At 39.9% G+C, this 25947-nt stretch overlaps 1 protein-coding gene across 2 annotated transcripts in view; it reads right to left on the bottom strand.

Annotated features, from left to right (window-relative positions):
* NLRC5 (NLR family CARD domain containing 5) overlaps positions 1 to 25947 on the bottom strand; it is a 112853-nt gene that overhangs the window by 24878 nt on the left and 62028 nt on the right. For both annotated transcript variants that reach the window (XM_056812335.1, XM_056812336.1), the window contains exons 12-24: positions 22414 to 22482; positions 21748 to 21831; positions 20680 to 20763; positions 18122 to 18211; positions 14910 to 14975; positions 14325 to 14396; positions 13387 to 13461; positions 12414 to 12497; positions 8121 to 8210; positions 6937 to 6984; positions 5665 to 5751; positions 5188 to 5271; positions 1167 to 1250 (exon numbers count right to left, since the gene is read on the bottom strand). In XM_056812335.1, coding sequence (XP_056668313.1) covers positions 1167 to 1250; positions 5188 to 5271; positions 5665 to 5751; positions 6937 to 6984; positions 8121 to 8210; positions 12414 to 12497; positions 13387 to 13461; positions 14325 to 14396; positions 14910 to 14975; positions 18122 to 18211; positions 20680 to 20763; positions 21748 to 21831; positions 22414 to 22482 — 1017 coding nt within the window. The remainder of the gene's footprint in view (positions 1 to 1166; positions 1251 to 5187; positions 5272 to 5664; positions 5752 to 6936; positions 6985 to 8120; positions 8211 to 12413; positions 12498 to 13386; positions 13462 to 14324; positions 14397 to 14909; positions 14976 to 18121; positions 18212 to 20679; positions 20764 to 21747; positions 21832 to 22413; positions 22483 to 25947) is intronic.

Genomic DNA, 25947 nt, shown 5'->3' with positions numbered 1-25947 from the left:
CTCTAGGCCTGGCTCTCAATCCACTGAGCTACCCACATGCCCCTATGTATTATCTTCTAATGACAAACTACTATATCATTAGCTCCTAGATCTAGAGCTGGTATGGACTTCAGAAGGAAAAGAATCGAATCCACTTATCTCATAAACAAAGAAACCTGGGTCTAATACACAGATACTGGTACCAGAGGCAGGATTTGAAACTACGTCCTCTGACTCCAGAGTCAAAGTTCCTGTTATCCATTCATGTTCTTTTGACTTATTTAATATTTGTAAAAAGGCCAACTTGGGTTAAGGGCCTGTAGGATAGAGTAAGCAACTTAGTTTACCCAGGGACAAAACAGGTGTCCTTGACCTCCTTGCAAGTATACTCTATTCTGTTGAGTTAGCCAGCCCCATTTATGAGCTGCCCTTCCCCTTTCCTGCCAGAGAAATTATTAGACTAAAAGGAGATAGAGATGTGACAGCTCTTTAGGATTCTCAGAAAGAAAAGCTCTATAGAAATCTAGAGAATTATTATTATTATTGTCATTATCATACTAGTTTAATTTCCTGTCATATTTTTCCAGCTCAGCTGGCCTTTTGGGGGGAGAGGGGGTGTTCTCTCTATGTATTTTTCTCCCTCTAACAATTTATCTGTCCCTTAGCCCTGCAGAAAATATTTAAAATAAATCCTTTCATTTGAATAAGTCCAATCTGAAATGGGAAAACGAGAGTTATAAATACAAATGAGGCCACTGCTCAAAAACACTTTCCTTGTACATGCCTGATTGTGACCTTTACAAATCTTTCCTGAAACATACTGCATTTGTAAGTTCCCACTCCTCAGGCCCTTTCTGTTCCAGGTACCACACACCCTACACCATGTTTAATTTGGCTTCCCAGTGACCTTAGAGATGATAAGAACAATGATCCCTCACATCCATGTATAGTACTTTGCAAGTTCCAAAGTCTTCCTAATTCATTATCTCTGGCCATAGTAATAAAGTACCAGAATGGGAATTTAAGGTCTCTTATCTCTGCCTTTTGAAACCAGAGAATAATAAAGAGCTGGTATATCATATGACTTTGCCAGGAAAGGTTCCATGAAATTAGTGAAAAGAAATATTTAAAAAATTCAGTAACATCATGGTATATAGTAGATAGATTACATAGGGAAAAATTCTTACTGTAATAGGTTCAGACTATGGAGCTGGGGTAGGTGGTTCAGTAACTCCTCAATGCTCTCATCACTCATAATAACATGGGAGAATCTGTGGAGGGAAAAATTCAGCAGCAGTTACAGACCAAAAAGAAGTATCGTGTTTAATGCAAGAGGGTGAGGGAGATAGGAGGACTACTTTATTTTTGAAAACCCTTATTTTTCCCTCTTAGAATCAATACTGTGTATTGGTTCTAAGGCAGAAGAGTGGTAAGGGCTAGGCAATGGGAGTTAAGTGACTTGCCCAGGGTCATACAGCTGGGAAGTATCTGGGTCCAGATTTGAACCCAGGACTTCCCATCTCTAATGGCTGGCTGTCAATCCACTGAGCCACCTAGCTGCTCCAGGATGACTAGTTTATAGTTATAACTGGAGAACTCAATATTTATTAAGTACTTGCTAATGAGGCAACTGTTCTAGGTACTGAAGATATAAAGATTAAAAATGGTAGTTGCCTTTGAGGAATTTTTAACCTTCTGAGGGCACAACATACACACATGCACATATACACACACATACATAATAATACTAAACTGAGGAAGGAGAGAACATAAGCAACTAGGGGAGTGGGAAGAAAGGGAATGAGGGGAAGAGGATTATCAGAGAAAGAGATGAGGATATAGAATATTCCAGAAGGGGGATAGTTTGTTTGAATGCATACAAATGGGAGACAGGAAACAACCAGAAGTTAGTTTGACTGGAACCCCAAGTTCCATGGAGGAGAAAGCATCAGATAAGACTGGAAAAATAGGTGGGAGCCAGATTGCAAAACACCTTAAATTTTAGACTGAGTTTGTATTTTGTTTTAGATGCGAGGGCAATAAGATAACCATTGAATGTGCCTGAGCAGAGGAATGACAGTCAGACCCTTCTTGGCCACTAGATAGAGGATGTGGGAAGGAAATGAAATGACGGTTCTCAGCCAATGTGCATGGCTCCATCTCTGATCCTTTCCAGAGATCTCTTTGAGACCTTTTGCAAACTACCCTAAGTTGAATCTCAGAATGGGAAATCACAGAATGCCAGAGTTGGAAGGGACCTCAAAGGTCCTCTAGTCTAACCTGTAACTAAATAAGAATCCCCCTTTTGCTCCCCTTAACAAGTGGTTATTCAACATGTGCTTGAATACCCAGAAAAGAAAGTTCTTGCATCAAAATCTTTGACACTGTCAAATGGTTCAACATCAGAAGCTGATATATATTATCAGTAGATGTACTATCCGAGAAAAGTCATTATCATCTACTTTACTGTTCCTCCTAAGAGCCATGGGACCTTTCTGTATGACTTGCAGCTGAAACCTTGCATATGAGTAGTCTCCCTCATTAGAAAGTGAGCTCCTTGAGAGCAAATATTACCTTACTTTTTTATTCCTATCCCCAGAGCTTGGCATGGTGCTTTGTACATAGAAAGCACTTAATAAATGTTATTGATTTATTTATGTGAAACAGGAAGACACAAAGAGATCAATCCAAGGCAGAAAAGTTTCTCTTCCCCATTTCTTCCCCTTAGTGGTCAGAATCACCTTTGCAGTAATTCTTGGGAAGGGGAAGATTAGTTGGTGGCCAGGACTAAGCCCAAGGCTCTCCAACCTCCCATTCTGTGGGATCATCGGCATATGACTTTTTACCTGAGTCTCTTTCAACAGAGGTTTTTGGAACCCAGAGGTCAAACTGCTCAGTGTTAATTCAAAGCCAGGTAGATGCTAAAACCAGAACCATTAAAGGAAGCAACAAAGAGAAAAGTATGTGCCATCCCCACCAATGAGTTAACTTGAAAACTGTTTTAGGAATATCTTCATGGAGGATGAAACAACCAAAAATCCTGGGTTTTATCCCTCAACCAGCAACTTATTTCATCTATTACACAAAATGCCCCTAATTACAGTATACTTACCATATAATTGGCATCTAGGCTATAATGTAGTAGTTGAGGAAGGAAGACAGGAAGGGGAAGAAGCTTGAGTTCCTTAGTGCCTGTCAGTTCTGCCTCATAGAAAAATGGAATGCCAATGTCCTTCCAAGAGATTCCAAATGATCCTTCCAAGTTGGCTCCTTCACCCCCACCCCTGTCCCACTAAACTTTTGCCTTGACTACCTCATTCCTCTTTGCCAACCCTTTTGTTAGGCTTTTACTGCCTTCAAATACAAATGAACAGTGATTTTCAAGGAAAGGTATGCCCTTTCTCATCCGCCAAGCATCTCTGCTTTAAGTAAACTTCTTTATCCTTTCAGAGTTCATTCCAGACCTCAGAGCCAAAGGTTGGGGATAAAGGACATTCTCATCTATAAGTCCTCCCATATATCTTCCTTTCCATTCCTGTTACTACCATCTTTATAAGACCTTCATTTTTCCAGATTGCTCCCAATCCTGTGGGGTAGGTAATAGATGAATTTTAAAATGAGGAAATTTGAAGCTCAAAAAGGTCATAGCTCAGTGTGGATAAGTGACTTGCCTATAGCACACAGAGCTAATTAAAGTCAGAGAAGAGAACAGATTTGAACCCAAGTTTCCTATTTGAATTCATAGTTTCTCCCACTCTGCCAAACCACAATGCTTCAACACTGGTCCAAGCCCTTATGATCTCACACCTGGACTATTTCAAAAGCTTCCAGCAAGGCATAGGCAGGTGATAAATATATTTGTTGATTGACTCACTGGTCTCTCTTTTTCCAGGTTCTCTTTCACATTCATCCTGCATCACAATGCCAAATGAATCTTCTTACAATACTATTTCAGTCTTACAATTGAAAGCCACCAACTTGTTTTACTCATACCAGAACAGGAATCCTCACTAAGCCTGGATGGAGTTGCAGGTGTGCCTAGGAAATGGTAGGCTGGCAGCTGTTTGTGTGCAAAAGGAGCCTTGTGGTTTCCTGGAGAAGATGCTTGAGGAAATCTTAGTTAAACAGTGACTGGCTAGTGGACTACCTCTCTTTTCTTTTGCTTTTGGGCTAGGATCAGGGCCAAGAAGGGAGCTAAAAGCCCTGACTTGGAGTAACTGGCACCAAAACCAGTCTCTCCTTGCCCCAAATGACCTTCCCTGTTGACTTTTCATAGGACCTATAATTCTTATCAATGCCCCATGGGCTCTAGCTTTAGAGGCCCTTTTAAAAATGGAAGGATGCTACTTGGGAGAGGTGACTCCTCAGGCCATAAACATTCTTTGGCAAAATCAGCTTAGCAGGATCTTAAGACAGAATACATAGAAACAGATCCTTCTTTATGATGGAATGGCCCAGAACACTGCACAAAAAGAATAGGCTCTTGGGGACACCATTAGTGGGGACTTAGAGTGGCCCTGGGTGGAAATATTCTGTGTTAGGACGCTGGGCTCTTGGAAGTCCACTAAAGACAAACTTCATCTCTTTTGTATTTCTGCCATGGGTGACATCTCTCTCACATGTGACATCACCTTGGTTTGGTACTTTTATCCCCCCATTCCTTGAATATATCTTACTGAAATATATTCATGTTAGAAATAAGCTTCTTGAAGGCAAGAACTGTTTTCATTTTTGCTTTTTCTATCCCAGGCTCTTAGCAAGTCCCTAGCACATAAGCTGATACATAAGAGCTACTTAAATGTTTGCTGGTTCATTGACTTAGTCCTGTGTAGACAGCTCCCCACAAACTGGCACCACTAGCAAGTCTTTTGTTAGTGGGTAGGAAATACCACCATTCCCAGCATCTTCCAGCAGGAGGAAAGGCAAACCCTGAACGGAGTTGGGTCAATGTTCTTCTAGGCATCCCTTCCCAGCATAAGACTTTGAGTCTAAGAGAAAGAGGCTGGCTGGATTGTATTGGTTATGATGACTGTAGGATAATATTAAGTGGTTTGAACCTCAGCAGTTATTTCCTTGGCCCCCCAAAATTGTGAGACTGACCAAGTGCCTGACAACCCTGCGGAGGCATCCCTGCCAGAAACCACCATCTTTGAGTTACAGGAGAAAGGCAGGGCAAAGTGAACCTGAGAAGACATTTATTCTACTTACTTGATCTCTAGACATCCATGACATGTCTTCAGAATCTGGAGCAGCTTTTTTAGGTCTGGGGGCTCCATTTGACACTCTCGGAGACTGAAATAAAAACAGCAGTTCCAGGGCCTGAAACCTTTCTCTTTCTAATTCTCCCAAACCTCCAGTCTTCTGGGAAGACCTTTACCTATCATGGGTTCATCAATTTACAAATGAAAGGGCACTTGGAGACCATCAAGCTCAACCCCCTCATTTTACAGATGAGAAAACAGGCTGAGAGATTAAAAGCTTCTTCTGGGGTCATACAGCTAGTACATATCTGAAATAGGATTTGAGTTCAGCTCTTTCTGGCTTCAAGTCCAGCATTCTATTCATTATATCTCTTGCCTTCCTATGTTCACTGAGCAAAGCTGCATTTGGAGTACAAGAAGTTCCTGGGGCCTATTTTAGTCTCCATCAACAAAAGAAGAAGTTAGAGAGGGAAGAGTACCATACCAAAAGCGCTTGGGAAAATGTGCAATCCTCTCTAGGGATTCCTGTTGAGTATTCTGCTTAGTCCAGTGTCCAGTGGTACTTTGTTCCCTTGAATAGAGGAAAACACTTTATGAGAAACCCTGTCCAGTAACTAGGTAAGTAAGAATTATAAGATATCTGAGCCAGAAGAGACCTTAGAACGTAGGGCATGGAATGTTGGAATTAGGGGGCACCCTAGAAGTTGTCTAGTCCAATTCCCTCATTTTACAGGGGAGCAAACTGGGACTTAGAGTTGCGAAGAGACTTACTTGTTCAAGGTCATACAACTAGGCACTGTTGAGACAGAGCCATGAGCTGTCCTCTCACATTTGGCCAGGCCCTACAGCCCCTGGAAGGGTGATTAGCTATTGCTTCTCCCTCTCTCCACCAGTCATGACTTTTGGTATCTGCATCATTTATCCTCTAGACCGGTGTTGCCTCATGGCCAGTTTCCTATCTCTTCTGGATCTTTGAGGGTCTCCAGTATCCAGAAGTAGCCACAGTCTCCACCAGTCACAGGCTACTACCCAGGTCTTATACAGACCCACCCCTAGAAGTAGATAACTCTGTTTCTCCATGTCTCAATGCCCCAAATGCCATTTCCCATTCTTTGATATGTGTCTGTGTCAAACTCTGTACATATCAGGAAAGTACAATAGAAACTCTGTTATATGGTATGTGCCAAGAGAACTAGTTTAAATTCATTCTTCAGATATTCTGACCGAGTTGTTGGCTTCTGGTGGACTCACTTTTGATTTTAAAGTATTCTACCTTTCCCTTCATAAAGCTTTTAAAGCACTTCTCTGGCAAACAAAAGTTACTATTTGCTCTAACGGTAATGAAGTTTTTCAGTGAACCCACTACTCTCACTGCTCTCAGCTTTGGAGATGCTCTAAGAAGTTATAAGCCGATAGTGAATTTGTAATGAATTATGCCTGGAAATTATCACTGTTTGCCAAAGTACTGTGTGACAGAAATTTAACTTTTCTCTTCCAAGTCATCATCATCCAGATTCCTGCAGCAGAAAAGTACATAAAAATCCTCTTACAACCCCAGGGTTTCATGATGGTGAATTCAGGAATCATTCATGATTACTTTACTGGATAATAGTCCTATTAGAATATCAGAAATGTCCCTTCAGACATCTGAGATGACAATATTTCCTACTGCATGTACTGGTGGAGTGGGTATCATGGATCAAGGTACTGATCGGGAGAGGGGAAGGGGAAGGATATTGGTCACTTTTGCCCTTACCTGGCTCTCCCGAAGCATTTCACATGGATGGACTGTTGTCTCCCCAAGCTAGAATTTAATTAAACATTTTTAGATACCGATTATGTACACTGTACTTGGCACTGGAAAAAAAAAGTTGTTTCTACAAGATAGCATCCTTGCATTTTGCAGAATTAGGAGGTGGGTGGGAATATTACATGTGACATATAAACTTTAAACTCTGATACAAAATACAGCCTAAGAATAGAAAAGAGACATAAGCAAAAACAGATGGAAAAGGAGGGCTCTTGGAAAGGCCAGAGAACTCATCCCCTAATACAACTAAAAATTGTTCCCTAAAAAAGGAAGTAGGACAATAATTATGCTTCATAATTTATATTTGGCTGATCCCTAGTCAAGGAAAACTAAAGCAATGTGAACTCTGGAATCCAGAAATTGAAGGTATCTTTTGATGAACCTGAGATCAAGAAGGGGAAGTGATATGAGCAAAGTAACCAAGGAAGTAAGATGCAGAACTGAAATGAGGAACCAGGTCCTCTGTTTCCATGATATCATGCTATTTTCTCTACTTCTTAGTGGCCAAATTGTCATATCCATTAGGATAATGCCCATTACCCTGCTAATACCTTTTACTAAACATGAACCAAATCTCCATTATTCACATTAATAGAGTGTGTATCTAGCACAGATAACTAACTAAAAGCCATAGATAATCCAAAACCAATTTGTATTTATCTGAGTCATAGTTTTGGTGGCAAATTTCCCTTCTTAGGTTCAGGTCAGCATGAACCTTTAGTACCTATTTCCTAAGCACATATAGGCTGGATTAAACTGCCACAGATAATCCACAAAGTAAACGAGTGATAATTGGTCAAATTCTGTCCTTTAGACATTAGAATTTCCCTGCTGTCTTCTTAGGATGAGCTTCATCAAAGGTTCCCAAATACAGATGTTCTAGGACTGTGCTGTGAACACATGGCATACATGCTCTGTGTGCCAGAGGGGGCTACTCCATTCCTCCTCTCCACAACTCCCAAGGATATTTTTCACATGCCCTGTCCCTTTGCCCAGCAGCCCAGTGCAAGCACTTCCTCCCTCCCCTGTCTGAGATAATGTGGGGATCAGCTTGAGGGTAATGTTTGGCCATGCAATCTCTAAAAGGTTCACCAACACTAGTCTGGGAAGACACAGAGAGCCAAACTCACCTGATATCTACCTCATAGATCCACTCCAGGTTAGAAAAGGTTGAGGCTAAGCAGAACACAGCTTCCAAGGATGTTCTATTCTCATTCAAACTAGAGAAACATGGGAAGGGGACCATTAAATCAGTCCTGCCCAAGAGCTAAAAGTACAGTTATGGTATATTCAGAGTAAGATTTTTTTAAGGAGTCAGAGAGAAAAACGTATTGACCATCAGAACAGAAAGGGCCTTTAAGACCATTTAGACCAATCAACTCATTTCCTTGTTTTTTAAAATAAGAATTTCTATTAACATCTTTTGGTTTTTTATCTCGGTCATTTATGAATATAAGCTGTCCCCTCTTCCCCCAGTAAGTTCTCCATTGAAACAGAGAAAAACAATTAAGCAAAACTACCTAACTCAGCGAGAGTATCCGGTGTTGTATGCAGCATTCTGGATCTGTAGTCAAGCATCTCTCTAGTAAAAGGATGCAGATGACTTTCCTGAGCTCTAGGGCCAAAATCAAATACCTTTATTTAAAAAACCCTTATCTTCTGTCTTAGAATTGACACTAAGTATCAATTCCAAGACAGAAGAGTTGTAAGGGTTAGGCAACTGAAGTTAAGTGACTTGCCCAGGGTCACATAGCTAGGAAATGTCTGAGGCCAGATTTGAACCTAGGACCTCCTGTTTCCAGACTTGGCTCTTTATCCACTGGGCCATCTAATTTCTCCCAGTCCCTTTATTTTCAAGATGACCAAACTGGTACCCAAATATGGAAAGCAATTTGTCTAATATCACAAAGTAAATCAGTAGTAGAGTCAGATAAAAGAACCCAAGTTGGCATTAATACATTGCTGGTGGAGTTGTGAATTTATCCAACCATTATGAAAGGCAATTTGGAACTATGCTGCCTACCCTTTGATTTAGCCATAGCACTGCTAGGTTTGTACCCTAAAGAGATCATAAGGAAAAAGACTTGTACAAGAATATTCATAGCTGCGCTCTTTGTGGTGGCAAAAAATTGGAAAAAGAGGGGATGCCCTTCTATTGGGGAATGGCTGAAGGAATTATGGTATGTGTTGGTGATGGATTACTATTGTGCTCAAAGGGATAATGAATTGGAGGAATTCCATGTGAACTGGAATGACCTCCAGGAATTGATGCAGAGTGAGAGGAGCAGAACCAGGAAAACATTGTACACAGAGACTGATACACTGTGGTACAATCAAATGTAATGTACTTCTCTACTAGTAGCAATGCAATGATCCAGGACAATCCTGAGGGATTTAAGAAAGAATGCTATCCATATACAGAGGAAGAACTGTGGGAATAGAAACACAGGAAAAAACAACTGCTCGATTACAAGGGTCTATGGGGATATGATTGGGGATATGGACTCTAAATGATCACCCTAGTGCAAATATTAATGGTTTAGAAATAGGTCTTGATCAATGACACATATAAAACCCAGAGGAATTATGTGTTGGTTATGGGAGGGGGTTTGGAGGAGGGCAGGGAAAGAACATGAATCTTGTAACCATGGAAAAATATTCTAAATTAATTAAATAAAATAAAAAATAAAATGGAAGTTAAAAGTTTTTATTTTTATTTTTTGACATTTTTACTAGGTATTTGTTTTTTTTTACTCTATTTAAATTTTATTTTATTTTTTGGAAAATTTTATTTAATTAGTCAATTTAGAACATTATTCCTTGGTTACAAGAATCATATTCTTTCCCTCCCCTCCCCCCATCCCTTCCTAGAACGGACACGCAATTCTACTGGGTTTTACATGTGTCTTTGGTCAAAACCTATTTTCACGTAGTTGATGTTTGCACTAGGGTGATCATCTTGAGTCTACATCCTCAATTATATCCTCCTCGACCCATGTAATCAAGCAGTTGTTTTTCTTCTGTGTTTCTGCTCCACAGTTTTTCCTCTAAATATGGATAGTGTTCTTTCTCATAAATCCCTCCAAGTTGTTCAGGATCACTGCATTGCCGCTAATAGAGAAGTCCATAACATTCGATTGTACCACAGTGCATCAGTCTCTGTGTACAATGTTTTCCTGGTTCTGCTCCTCTCGCTCTGCATCACTTCCTGGCGGTTGTTCCAGTTCACATGGAATTCTTCCACTTTATTATTCCTTTGAGCACAATAGTTTCCCATCACCAACATATACCATAATTTGTTCAGCCATTCCACAAATGGAGGGAGGTAAGGGTTTTTTAAATAAATAAATGCCCAACTAAAAAAAAAAAAGGAACCCAAGCTTCTAGACAACCAGAGCCATGTTTTTTCCTGTGAGATGCCTCCTCTGAGGAACTCTCTTTCCCCATTGCTATTTTCACAGCTAGTGATTTCTTGCAGGTAGTGAGAATTTCCCTCATTATAAGGCAATTCCTCATGCATCTCTAGATTCCAGGCATTTTAGTGGATAGTGCCCCATGTCTGGAATATTCTCCCTCCTTGTCTCTGCTCCCTGTCTTCTCTGGCTTCCTTCAAGTACCTGCTAAAATCTTACCTTTGACAGGAAGCCTTTTCCTTGACTCACTTAATGTCAATGTCATCCCTCTACTCCTGATTCATCTCATATCTATCTAGTTTGTATATAGTTGTTTGTTTATTGTCTCCCCTGCTAGACTGGGGAATCCCTTGATTAGATAGTCTCTTGAGAGAAGGGAGTCTTTTTTTTTTTTTGAATGCTTAGTGCTTAGCACAACATGTGACACAGAGTAAATGCTTTCATAAATGTTTATTGACTGACTATCAGGACTTATAGGCCAGAAGGAACTTCTTTTAGGGGAGAAGCCACTCTTATCTCCAAGGACACTTCCATTTCTAAATCAGTGATCCTGACATTTATAAGGTCCTGATCCCATATCATTCACTAGAATCCAGCACCTTATTATGAAGGTTCAGTAACTGAGTCCAATCATACTACCTGGCAGAAGCTGGTTAGACTCTACCATTGAGGCTAGCTGGGCCTCTTCAATCCTTCAATGTAACTCCTTCTACTGGTGCAGACTGAAACCAAGCCACATCTATTTCAAATATTCTATATTCTAAATCTCTTTATATTTTTCCATAAAACTTCAAAAGATGCCTAATACTATAATTATATATAATGTACATAATATAGATTGGTATACATTGTAAGGGGTAACTAGGTGGCTTAGTGGATAGAGCACCAGGCCTAGAGTCTGGCGGACCTGTGTTAAAAATTGGCCTCAGACTCCTCCTTGCCCTCTGGGCAAGTCACGTAATTCCCTTTGCCTCACCCTTGCCCTTCTGTTTCAGAATTGACACTAAGACAGAAGGCAAGGGTTAAAAAATGCATTGTAGAGGAATATGAAAATAGTACAAACCAATAATATAGTAAAAGGAAACATGGTGTAGAAGGAAGAGGTCCAACCTATGGAGTCAGGAAGACCTGAGTTTGTCTTGCATCTGATACCTGATGCAGATTGCATCTGCATACTAGTTATGTGGCCCTAGTGAGACTATAGCTAAGTACTTTGCCTCTCAGTGACACTGCCCACCCATCCCTCTATCTCCCATCCTGGCAATGCTTCAACATTATTACTTACAAATGAGTTGCTAATTTGCATTTATGGAGAGAGTTTCTTTGCTGAGAATTTCATATCTCAACGAAATCACAAATTGAGATCTTTCCTTCTCCCTTTCTCCCTCTGTGTCTGCCTCCCTTTCTCCTCTCTCTTTTAGTCTCTCCCTCTGTCTCTGTCTGCCTCCCTTTCCTCTTTTTCTGTCTTCCCTTCTCTCTCTCTCTCTCTCTCTCTCTCTCTCTCTCTCTCTCTCTCTCTCTCTCTCTCTCTCTCTCTCTCTCTCTCTCTCTCTCCTCTGTGTATCTATATCTGTATACCCAAATCTCTCTATTATGGAAAGAGAAATAATGGGTAATATTCAAATATGCTTTATGGATACAAAGTTCTTTACTTATATTAATCTCATTTAGTCCTTACAAAAACCCTGGAAGGCAAGAAGTACAAATATTATTATTCCACTTAGATGAAGAAATGGAGGCTTAGTATCTAGCCCAAGACCACACAGTTGGCAAAATGGCAAACCCGAAATCAGATCTCTTAATTTCAGGGCTTTATCTGTAAGTAAAAGCAAAAAAATAACAGGAGACTTCCTAGAGGGATTCTTCCTCCACCCCCTCACCCATGGATCCCAAGCAGAGGAGTCTTGCTGCAAGGTCAGATTTCGAATTCAAGATAGCTTAGCTTTCTGCCCCACATAGCAGTCAGTCTCCTCAACCCACCAAGTGCCACAGTCCAGTCTCATAACTTACGTCAGCAACTGCAGGGATCTCAGGCCTGGGAGGAGGTGAGTCAGTTTCTCAATGCCTTTGCTGCCCAAACAGTTGTTGGATAAGCTGGGAGGGGGTGGATAAAGCAAAAGGAAAGTTTTCTTTGAATAAAGATGGTTACATGGGAATTGAAGCAAAAGGGAAGAAATCTCCCTTCTGACCCAGTTCCTAAAGTCTGCCCAAGGTATATTGCTCACAGCTGAAATTCCACATTTTCATAGGTTTGGTGTTTCTTAAGTCTGGGTCTAAATCTTGAAAAGAAAGACCCAGCCTTCTGCCCACTTTTTCACTTGGGTAGCCACCCTTGGCCAATGGCTCCTGACAATGGCTAATAGCCAGTTCCTGCACCACAGATATTGGAGAAATGTCATATAGTGACAATGACTGGGGAAGGACAGTGGGGAAGAGATACTGAGAAATGCTGGTCATTTCCCCTTCCTGATTGGCTGAGGAGTTTATAAAGAATAATCTATCACAATTGCCTAGACCTTTTAACCCTCATAAGCACATTCAGGAACATTATTTTATTTGGTCTTAGGAGGAAGGCTGGGCTGGAATTATTATGTCCATTTAACGGCTGAGGAAACTAGAGATTTTGAAAGTTCAAATGACTTGTCTGTTGTCATAGTGGGCACTAGTGGCATAGTTGGTTTATTGCTTTGTTCCTTGGTTTCTTATTGCAAGATTATTTCCAGTTACGGCAGCAACAGTCTGGTAGAAGACAAAGGGGGACAGAGGCTTTGGCTCATCATGGATGGAGTAACTGAGGCAAGATTTCCTGATGTGGAGGGGAACCCTGTCAAGTCTTGGGAATATGCATAACTTAAAAAAAATCAGTGATCCATGAGAAAGAAAGCTCAAAGGTATACGGTAGCTTCTGCTATCAGACTTAGCAGACCTGCTGTTAGTTCTATGGCTCTTCCTGGCCCTGGGGAGGTTGTGGCCTGGCACTCACTCAAGATGGCTGCAATTGCTCAGCTCCCCACACAGCTTCTCAAGGTCCTTGGAGTGGAAACCACAGTGTCTTAGTCTGTAGAGAACAAAGACAAAACCATAGGTCTCTAACTCCTCACTCTAAGACAGGAAGAGGAGGGGGGCAGAGCAAGAATGAGGTCAAGAGACAAAGCTAGAGCTATAACAAGACACAGATCTTCAGAGAGAAGTAGCCATAGAGAGAAATAATGAATGAGAACCAGGGAGACAGGTACAAAACACCTCAGGTTTTTTGGAGGAAGGAACCACCCCAAGTTCCTCTTTCTCCCTCCCAACCCCCCCCCATTAAAAGAGAAAAACAAAATTCTTATAACGAATATACATAATTTAGCAAAACTAAGTACTAAGAAGCACAGACAGCCCAGAAGGTCAAGAGCTCTAGGGCAAAGGATGGGTTTCAATGTTATCCCTTGGGGTTATGGTTTCCTTCCCGGAAATGGGACAAGCTGCCTCCTCCATATTTCTATCTTTCATCAAAAGCAGTAGCAATGTTCTCTGACCCTTCAGATATACAGATAACAATGGACTGAACTGGCTCTATGTTCTGGGAAAGAAAACTGCAGAATGAATAATAGAATAGGGCCATCCCTAAGGTTGCACAGAGTGGCTGAGGAGGGAGCACCTCTAGAGGGTGGCAAGGGTTATATTTAGCCTGGGAGCTCAGGGTAGAACCTTGCTCTGTGGATCATTTTAGAGGAAAAGCAGAGAGCACCCATGGTTTGGGCTCCAGATGTTTAACCATAACCTGGGTGGCATCCCTGCTGCGTGGTGTGCTCACTGCCACTGCTATTTCACAGTGAATTTTTAAAGAGGAGCTGGATTTCTATTCTGGTCAGTGACCCCCTTGATCTGTTAAAACAAGAAGTGATTAGAAAGATCATATCCATCCAAAGGTCCTACCTGATCATTCTGGCAGACAGAGATGGCAGCTTGGGGCTGTTTTTGGATGGCTGAGTGACTGAAACTGTAGTTCTAGAAAGACACACAGAGAAGATGAGCTACACATACTTCAGCCTAGCATTCAAGGATCTCCATGATCTGGTTCCAAACCGCCTTTCCATGTGTACCTCTTACTATTCCCTTTCACATGCTGTACACTCCATCCAAACTGGTCTCCTTCTATTCTCCAAATATACAAAATATCCTTGCTCAGAAGAGACTCTGCATTCAAGAATCTCTGGTCATTTCCCTGTAGCTTCTCTCACTATCTTCTCTTTTCCTTCTCCCATCCCCCACCCCTTTTGACTATCAAAGGGAAGAGGAGCCCTAACTTGACTGTGTGACTTTGGAGACAATACTGATTCAGGTCTAACCAGAGAAATGGTCATACTACACACACATAGATCTGCTCACACCTTATAGCAGGTCCTCTCTGATGCTATAAGCCCCGTTCCAAAAATGGAAACTGGAATGGACAGATATAGTCCACACTAAAAAACAAACAAACAAGATATTGCAGACCACGAAAAAGCATTTGGGAAATACCTGGATTGGGTTTGAGCCTTCTCCTGATCTTCAGCAAATTTGAGGATGGCAGTTTTGTTCTTCAGGCTGCAAAAGGAAGGGAAGATGAATGAGAAGCTAGGAGACTCATTTGGTCATTGCCTTTCACAGAAACTTAGTATCGGCAGAGACCTGGAAAAGTTATTTTACACCATTTTCCTGAATCTACCTAAGACTTGTGAATTTTAAAAGTCTCCATCTTGGTCTAGCACCCAAAAAATTGTGCACACCCACACTACATGTGATAGTCAATGACAAATCAGAAATAACTAACTGCCCACCTGGGCTGTCCTAAGCCAAGCTAGAGCCACCATTGGCACTTGTGAGGCACAGGAAGTGAGGTAGGGAACAGCCTCTGGAATTCGCTGACTTCCTGTAGAGAGGGCTAGACACTAGTTCATGTTAGGAGCTTGAACAGAGAGGAGGCCCACAGACAGCTTCCCTTCAGATTGGTTACGTGAGTCAAGGACTGATTCCTTCCACCTTGGCCCTTTAAACTCCCTCTGCCTTGGTCAGAGGTTGAGTAACCCCTTTTCCTTTTCTCCTCTCTCCTCTCCCTCTCCTTTTCCCTACTCCATTGTGATTAAACCTCAATAAACTCCATTCTGACTTGAGTGTTTCATTTTAGGAATTTCATAAGTAAATTCCTTGGCAGCCATTGTTCAATATTATAATAATCTTAAAAGGTGAAAATTTTCACCACAACAGACTGCTGGTTTGCTTATAACAGTCTATGATTCTTAAAGATTTCTCTGACAGATGAAAACCAATATGATGGTCATAATCAATTTATCTTTTTTTTTTTAACTCTCACCTTCCATCTTGGAATCAATACAGTGTATTGGTTCCAAGGCAGAAGAGTGGTAAGGGCTAGGCAATGGGGGTTAAGTGACTTGCCCAGGGTCACACAGCTGGGAAGTGTCTGAGGGTAGATTTGGACCCAAGACCTCCCGTCTCTAGGCCTGGCTCTCAATCCACCGAGCTACCCAGCTTCCCCCGTTATCTTGATCATCCAATAGACCATGGTCTCAGGAAAGTTCTTTAAAACTAATTTAAATCCAATATGCATTTGAAACTATCTGTTGGTTAGTTTTGTTAGACTTTTTTATTCTTTGCTATAAGGATGACTATCTGAGAGGGACCAATACAGTGGAGAATGTGGATAACATTAAAACAAGATGCACTGATAAAAATGCATTTTTTAAATAAATAAAACATTTCAATATCTCATATCGATTTAGACATTTCCTTGTGGTTCAGTCCTCAAAAGTCAAGCATTTCCCATTCTCCTCTGCATGTCAACCCTTTTTGGGTTAGACCTCAATTACGTACTAACTATGGATAGTCACCTTCCATGATCTAAAACTAGCTTTGAAAAGAAAGGATATCTCACTCTATATCAGAGGAGCTTTTAAAAATCATATTTTTTTGCAAATACAATCCTATTTTGAATGTTGAAGAGGAACTGGTATTTATTTTATTTTAAAGTTTTATAGATGCCTTTTGTTTTTCCCAAAATACCATTCCCTTTCAGTTCCAAATGAACTCTCTGTGTCAAGAGATGCATATCTCATCATCTATGTCAAAGAAATGCAAGTAAGCAAAACTGACCAATAAAATGAACATATTTGGAAATGAAGGCAATGTTCTACACCTGTAGTCAACAACCTCATCATCTATTCTTCTGGATGGTGATTGGCCACAGCAATTAATCAGAGTTTAGTTTTCTTTTTATTATTTCTTTACTAGTTACATAACTAATCATGAAGGTGACTGTTCTGCTAATTTCACTCAGCATCAGTTTACACAAGTCTTCCTGCATCATCTCTGAATTTATCATATTCATTGTTTCTAAAAGTATAAAAATATTCTAATGTGTTACTATGAGAAAATTTGTTTAATTGCTTCCAAATTAATAGGCACCCACTTTGTTTCTAGTTTTTGGCTACCCCAAAATGTGCTACTATATATATTTGATATACATAATGACTTTTTCCCTCCTACCTTTGACTTCCTTGGGAATATATCCAGTAATGGGATTGTTGATTGCATCCAAGGGCATGAACAATTTGATGACTATTTTAAAAGTTGTCATTTATATGTTTACATAATAACATGTAATGTAATAACAACATAATATGTATTATTTATTATAAATATATTATAAATTAAAATAAATATGCTTATCTAGAGAAATAAATTCTCACATTAGCTCGGTCCAAAAATCTATGATTCTTTTCCTCCCACCTTTTTTTGCATATTATGAATTATTTTCCATAATGGTTGGATCAGTTCACACCTCTACCACCATTGTACTGGTGTGCTTGTATTCCCGTAGTCTCTCCAACACTGATTAATTCTGTGGTTTTTTTTTATCATCTTTGATAATTTAATGGATCTGAGATAAAATTTCAGGGATAAGAATTGGGTATTTAAAGAAATGCTGTGGGGAATACTTTGATAAATCAAATAATAATATTTTAGGAAGGTGAAACATCATGCTCTAATTTATCTGCTGTGTAAATGTAGAGTTTCAAATACTGCATTGAATCTACTTAAAGCAGGCTCCATGTAAAATATTGAGTGTTAAGAATAACATGGGGGCTTTCCTAGACACCAACAAGAAGATGTCCCAAACAAATCAGGATGGGTTCATGAAGAGTTGGACATGATTGAAAACACCTGAACAACAACCAAAGCCTAAGGAAGAAGTTGAGCAGAAGAAAAAGGAAGACAGAGCACCAAATGTGAAATGAGATGTTTTAGGTCCCAGATCTAGAGCAAAAAGTGAATTCTGAGCTGCCTCATTTGCCCCTGCTCCTAGGTTACAGATGAAGAAAATAAGACTCAAGAGGGGTCAAGTGATCTGTCAAAGGTCACTGGGTAACAAATAACAAAACAGGCACTCAAAATCAGGTCTCCACATTGTGACTTCAGTTTCAGCACTCTTTTCTGTTGGACCATATACTGGCTTGGGATTCAACCCCAAGCTTTAATTACTTTCTGCCTGTGACCTTGGGCAAATTTCCTCATCTCTAAAATTTGAGGAGTTGGATGAGATCCCCTCCAATTTATATTTTTGCCCTCCTGGATGGGGTCATCTTGTAGAACTCACTCTGTCCTGAAAAAGAGAATCTCAGTCATTGGGTAGAACAGAGAAAGCTGAGGAAACTTGCCTACTGAGCTCACATTACCTGATATCCAGCTCCATCACATTTTTGCAGGCATTGGCTGCTGTCAGCAAGCAATATACACTGGTCTTAGACAGCCCATTATCACTGATGCTGCAAAAGAGAACATGGAAATGGTCACCAGCCTTTCCTGTATTTTCATTTAGTGACACCACCAGTCACTGAAAGCATCTCTCAGCTTACAAAGGTACTGGTTAAGGTAGCCCAAGAAGATTCTTGGACCACTGTTACATGAACCTTATACTTCTTTCTCTGGACATATCTAGTTTGTCTCCTCATTTAGCCAAAGACTCTTAAATGCTTTGAGCAAGTTTTCCATGCCCAACCCTAATCCCTAATCATATCTATAGTCATCTACTAGAAAATGCTTCAGGTTGAGAGCTCTGGTTAACTCTTTGAAGGTAAGGCCTGTAACTTATTTTCCAGTGTATCTCTATACTGCAGAAAGTCCGGGGGCAGATGCTAGAAAAATCACAGAATCAGAGTTTCAAGGGACCCCAGAGGTCCACAAGTCAGTTACAGTGAATGGTTATCTAGCCTTTGCCGGAAGACCTCTAGTGAGAGGAAAGTCATTATTTAATCTCCCAAGATAGCTATTATCCTTTTGAACAACTCTAATTGTTGGGAATTTATACACACATACACAAATGTCACAAACACAAAACATGCATATATACACACACATGCATATTTCCAAGTATATGTATACATGCACATATGTGTATATTCACAACAAAATACAATACGTATATATGTACACTGCATATTTCTACACACATGCATGTACATATCAAACTGGAATCTATTTCTCTGCAAATTCTGCCCACTGCTTCTGCTTCTGACTGGGTCTAAGCAGAGCAAGTCTAATGGATCCCCCTTTGACAAAGATGCCTTTAAATACTTGACATCAGTTATCATGATCCCCTTTAAATCTCTTCTTCAAGGTAATCACTCCCCAATTCCTTGACTGAACTTTGTATGGAATGATCTCCAGGGTCCTCAGCTTCCTCTTCTGGATGTGGTTGTTAGTGTCTTAAAATATGCCGCCCAGAAATAGGGGCCCAATTCCAGATCCAGTCTGGCCAGGGCAGAGGACGTAAGGATTCTTGCTTCTCTCATTCTGGAAACTGTGCCTCTCTTAATTCAGCTTGGGACCCCAGCGTTTTTGTAACTGTCATTTCACACTATTGACTCACATTAAGCCTGCATTCAGTTTAATGCAGATCCCAGATCTTCCTCATTAAAACTGTGGTCTAGTTATACCTTCTCCATTTTGAATATTTGTTCACTGCGAGAATGAGTGAATGAATAAATAGTGAGAGAACTTGGGCAGAGACAGCAAAAACAAGTGCTAGTATATATATACACATGTTGATGTATGTATAATATTATATACATGTGCATATTTGATTTTAAGATTTATGAAGGGCTTTACAAATATTATCTCATTTGCTTCTTACAACAACACTGGGAGGTGGATGCTACTAGTCTTTTGAAGATGAAGAAACAGGCAGATAGAGGTTAAGTGACTTGCTCAGCTCACAAAGCTGGTAAGAGTCTATAGCCAGATTTAAACTCAATTTAGCCTACTGAAAAAAAAAAAAGCATTGGACTAGGAGGTAGATTCGTGGATTCTAGCGTTAGCTTAGCCGCTAATTCTAGATGCTCTTAATTTTAAAATTAAAAAAATTTAAATTTCATGAATATCAGTAAACATGAATATTTCTTCATACAAAAATAAGACTTTATATGAAATTATTCCTATCCACTATGCTCAGATTTTAAGAAAAAATATATAATTCATATTTAAAATGTTAGTTCTAACCCTGCCCTGCATGCCTGTGTCCTCTTCTAAACTTCCTTCTGTTCTCTTCTATGCATTTTACAAAGTACTCTTTGAAGGTGTTTTCTTTCTTTTTTGGCATCACTGTCACTTACATCTCTATGTCTTCCCTTAACACCCCCCTCAAAGCCCTTTCTTGTAACAAATAAATGTAGTTAAGTAAAACAAAGTCTATACACCCTTAGGAAATATACTCTTCTCTAACCCTCATTTTCCTCTTCTGAAAATGGAAGAATACATGATTTCTAATGGATCTTTCAGCCATGTCACTAACATAGGGTTTTCCATAGCTCCTATTTCTTCTTCTGATGACTTTGAAGGTAATTTCATTGTGTTAATGGCAGCTTCAGCAAAAGGTAGGCTTCTCAGAGACAACAAGCAAAGAACTGACAGTGAATCAGATGAATATTTTAATTGCATACTCTGCTCCTGATCAAGGTTTATTTTGAAAAAATTTTTAACCCTTACTTTCTGCTTTAGTAACAACTCTAAGATAGAAAGACAAGGGCTAGATAGATGGGGTTAAGTGACTTACCTGGGGTCACAGGGCTAGGAAGTGTCTGAGACCAGATTTAAATCCATGTCCTTCTGATTCTAAGCCTGGTGCTCTATCCACTGAGCCATCCAGCAGCCCCAAAGCTCACTGGAAATTGCATCTATCACTGCTATATTCTCAACATCTTTTGCTCCCCATTATAAAATTTGGTCTGGTACTTACTTAAATTGTTTGGTGATTTGCAAATCAGGCAGGATCTCGGCTAGTTTCTGGCAGCCTTCATCTTCCAATCGATTCCCTGATAAACTGAGATACAGATGAGTAGGAAGTGATTAGTGCTTCCCTGTTAGGGAAGATAGGGGCACTTAGAACCATATGTTCAACTCCCCCTATAGCCACACCCTCACTATTTGTCCCACTGGTCCTAGATGGAAGTGGGAAGATCTATACTCGTTTCCTGTAACAGATGCACTTACTAGTACTTAGGCTCTGTCTGATCACTGAGGAATCCTTCCTGCTCTCTCTAGACCCTACTCTAAAAGAGAAAGGGCAAGAATTCAGATCAGGGCTACATTATTTGGAAAGGTATTCTCTTTTTTGCCCCCAAACTGTATTTTCTTTGAGAAAAGAATGGAGTCATGCCAGTGGTTGTTCACTAAACTCTACCCCTCCTGACATTCATGGGGCTCCATCAGTCTCAAAGAACCACCTAAGGTGGCCTATAACACACTCCCAACACCTCCCTCCCCAACCAAAATGAACCACTTGGGAATTGGTCTAGTTTTTTTGCTGGGAAATTGTCCCACCTTGACTCAAGGAGTGATTGGTAGAGAGTGAAAGTAGGGTGTTGTAGGCTGGAAAACCAGGGAGAATTGCATTCTGCTCCTTCTCTTTCCCCTCCCCTCTAGCTGAGAAATGTATCTAATTTTCCACTCATCTAAATCTCTAGATTCTCAGGTGAGATATTCTCAGGTAGCTAGGAGTCAAGCCCACCCACACATATCACCTGTTTAAACACAGCCATTTGCTCACCCTATTCCCTGATCTGGATCTAAAATAAGAGGGCCCCTGAAGCAACAGTGCCACTAGGGACACTCCTCTAAATGTTATTCTCTAGTCTACAGTGTAATATACAGTGCAGAATGAATGCCTGGGGTCCCACAAACCTGAATATTCCAGGACAGCTCCACCCACCTCTTTCTCTTCCCATCCCTCTGGCCTCTTCCTCCAGTGTCCCAACCCAGTTAGGACCCATGAGATTGGAACAAGAAGCTGAGGGGTTGTACTCACTCTACTTCTTCCAGGAAGGGCCTGTGCTTGAGCATCTCTGCTATTTCCTTTGCATGGTGGATAGCAAGGCCACATTTCTGAAGCCTGGGAGATTTGGAAGGGAGGTGAGAAAGGAAAGGGAAAAAGACTGACAGAAGTGGCCCACCAAGTCAGGGGAAAATGATGTATTCCTTATCTGAGCCAGAATAAGCTACCAAAGAACTGGTTCTTCACTATTCACACCTTACTAAGACCAGGTAGCATTTTGCTGCTTCCCCTAACCCAAACATCACTCCTACACAACTCCCAGGAGCACCACTGGACCAAACCCTTTACCTGTTTGGAAATCATATACTAAAATTATATACTAAGGTTTGGAGGCACTGTGGTCTGCCTTTGTTAAAGGAATGTACATATGGGCAGCTAGATTATTCAATGGATTGAGAGTCAGGCCTAGAGAGATGGGAGGTCCTGGCTTCAAATCTGGTCTTAGATACTTCCTAGCTGTGTGACCTTGGGCAAGTCACTTAACCCCCATTGCCTAGCCCTTACCATTCTTTTGCCTTGAAACCAAATACAAAGTATTGATTTTAAGATGGATAGTAAAGATAAAAAATAAAGGATTGTGAATGCTGATGAAATCACTGATTCTTGCATTATCAATATTTTCAACTTCACCCTTCTTACCTGAATATTAGCTTTCTGTCCTGAGTCACCATCTTATCTTGGGGCTCATTTTTCTTCTCTTTCTGCAATCTACAGAAAACAAACTGAAGATGCTAAAGGGGAAAAAGCCTTCAAAACACCTTTTAGAGACCAGAAAGTATTATTAAACAAAATATGCCCCAATCTACACCCCAACTGGAAAACTTGTTAGACTATCAGGTACAACTATAACAACCACAGTCATTTTCAAGCTTACACTGGTGGCCAAGGTGGAAAGGGAAAATACTCAAGCCTAATAAAGGTAGTAGTTAGGAGCTGTAGAACTCTACTTGCAGAGAATGAATTTTCTGAATACAGTCATACTAATGCTGCTATTAACACGACCAATAAGAAAGGAAGTTTCTTCAAAGAGTCTGATGCATTTTGAATAAGCATGTAGTCAATAGTTGTTACTTGTCACAATTTTTCAAGGGAAATGAGACAAAATAGCAATGGGGATGAAGAAAATGGAAACCATCAGTGGAATTTAATGTTTCTAACTGGCAGTGAAAAACTTCAGCTAAAGATTTAGAGCTGTCAGAGATCTCCTTTAGAACTAGAATATGTTAAAATGTGACTACTTAGCAAAAGGACTGATGGGGGGGGGAGAAACAAATCAGAATTTATCCATCCAAATAAACCATTTCATTGGAGAAGTCATACACTTATTCCAGGGAAACTGGCTGATTTTGATCAATATACCTCTTTCAGAACTGCTATCAATTCTAGACATTTTTGTCCTTTTTGTACCATCTTACCAGTGGCAGGTCTTCCTTTAAGGCCAGACTTGATTTTCAGAAACAGCCAGAAGTCCCTCAGAAATATTTCAGATGGCCAGAATCATTAATATTTTTAAGTGCACAAAATAGTTTTGACTGAAGGGAAAGATAGGGATGATGTGGGGCAAAAATAGAAGCAGGGTGGGGAGAGAAGGAAATGTCAGAGTGAAAAAGCCAATGACTGATCTAATTCACTCCTTTTGCATTTGGTGGAATCTCTCAAATGCTTCAGAATTTTCAAATAATGACTCTGGGGGAGTCTTAGACCTTATGGACTGAATTCTGCTTCAATAATGCCACAGATGCCAAAGGAACAAATGGGTAGGATCCTCACATGTGGTTTTGACATAATTTCCTGAACCCAGGTTCAGATCTCAGCTTTGCTCTTTATTGTCAGTGTGACCCTTGGTAAATAATTTCATCTCTGTGAACCTTAGTTTTTTTTATCTGTGAAAGAAGGTGGTTAAGATTGTAGATCTCTACAGTCCCTGGCAGCTCTTAATCTTTAGCTGGAGTTTTTCACTGCCAACATAATATTTCACTGATGGTTTATTTCTATTTCTTCATCCCTATTGCTATTTTGCCTCATATCCTTTGAAAGATTAGAGTAAGTAACTGCTAGACACTGCCATGGTTATTCAAAATATATCATAGAAACATAGAAAATAATTTTAAATTAAGTTTAAAATTAATATATATCTCAGAGTCTTTGAAGAAACTTTTTCTAGGTGTGAGTTTCTTTCAGAATAAGTGGACCTGACTAAAAGCGAAAAGGTGTAGGCGAGGACAAGAGGGATAAGGGAAAAGGCAGAATCTAAGGAGGAAGTCAGAATGGAAGGAAATACACAGACAGTAATCATAACTGTGAATGTGAATGGGATGAACTCACCAATACAAAAGAAGTGGATAGCAGAATGGATTAAAAGCCAAAATCCTACCATATATTGTCAACAAGAAACACACCTGAAACAGGTATACATACACAGGGTAAAGGTAAGAGGGTGGAGCAGAATTTACTGGGCTGCAACTGAGACAAAGAAAGCAGGAGTAGCAATTGTGATCTCAGAAAAAGCTAAAGCAAAAATAGGTCTCATTAAAAGAGATAAGGAAGGTAATTACATCTTTAAAAAAGGAGCATAAATAATGAAAAAGTATCAATACTCAAAATATGCACCAAATGGTACAGCATTCAGATTTCTAAAGGAGAAACTAAAGGAGTTTACTAGTGGGGGACCTTAACCTTTTTCTATCAGAACTAGATAAATTGAACAAAAAAAATAAATAAGAAAGAAGTAAGGGAAGTGAATGAAATGTTAGAAAAATGAGTGCTAATAGATATCTGGAGAAAAATAAATAGAAAATTTGTCATTACTTCTCTACTCTAGATAGCAGGCAGTCATAAAGATATGAGCATAGAGGACAGCCAGGTGCTAGGAGGTTCTGGGTTCAAATGAGGCCTCAGATACTTTCTAGCTGTGTGACCTTGGGCAAGTCACTTAACCTCCATTGCCTAGTCCTTACCACTCTTCTGCCTTCAAAACAATACACAGTATGGATTCTAAGACAGAAGGTAAGGGTTTGAGGGGAAAAAAGATGTGTGCATAAGACCTATACTGCTAGACAAGACCACAGGAACATATTGGCATTGTTAGACTGGGCAAAACACAAGCATATGTTAGCCAATCTCAACTGGTTCTTCATTTCTACTCACCAGCCCTTCCCTGATTTATCCCATCAATATCCACACAAATCTTTTGTCTCTTCCCTCTCAGCAGAGGGCCTTGTGTCTTCTACTTTACTGAGAAAACTGAATCTATTCATTAGGAGCCCCTTCTTAATAAAGGCTTTTTTACTTCCTTTCCCCTTTCCTCAAGGACTAGGCACCCTGGGGAATATACAGTCTTACTAGAGTTACTTCATTCTTTCAATAGATTTTAAAAGCTTTTAAATTGTTTTATTTTCTTCCCAATTACAAGTCAAAACAATTTTTAACATTCATTAAAAAAAATTTTTTTGAGTTCCAAATTCTCTCTCTCATCTCACTTTCCCCTCCCTGAGAGGGCAAACTATTCGATATAGGTTATACATGTGTAATCATGCAAAACAGATTTTCATAGTAGTTATTCAACAGGAGATTACTGAGTGTCAAACTCTTCTTTGGAAGACCAAGAAGGTTTCTGCCCTCAAGGAGTATACCATCTGGTAGAGGAAATATGTAAATCAAATGTGTCACCAATTATGAAACATGATAAATACTAGAAGAAGAACCATAAATCAAACCAAACCAAACCAAAACAAAACAAAACAAAAAACCCTTGCAAGTTAAGTGGATTACCAATCATTCTCTGGTTTTGATAAATTTCTCTTCACATAAAAGGCTAAGAAAAGTTAGAATCACTGATTATCACAGTCCCATCAGAAGGAGAAGAGGAAGGAGAGATTATCTCATTTATTTCTCTTATTTCAGAAGTGAGAAAGTATATTCATGGAAGTGAAATGGTGGAACCAGAGCCAAATAGTTCATCACGGGCAGAGACTCTACAGTTCATTACTGAACCGGGACTAACATTTCTTCCAAGTTTGTTCGAGCCTCAGGTTTTCCAAATAGATTTAGCTTTATAGTCTTTCCTTCCCCAAGTTTTTATTCCACTTCAGTCTAATCCCTAGGAATAGTCCAACTTTGCTAATTTAGAATAGAAACAGCCTGAATTAGTGAAAAAGTTGAATGAGAATATTT

Source organism: Monodelphis domestica, chromosome 1 (genome assembly GCF_027887165.1).
Source record: "Monodelphis domestica isolate mMonDom1 chromosome 1, mMonDom1.pri, whole genome shotgun sequence".
NCBI lineage: Eukaryota > Metazoa > Chordata > Mammalia > Didelphimorphia > Didelphidae > Monodelphis > Monodelphis domestica.
This window is presented reverse-complemented; position numbering and strand designations above follow the sequence as displayed.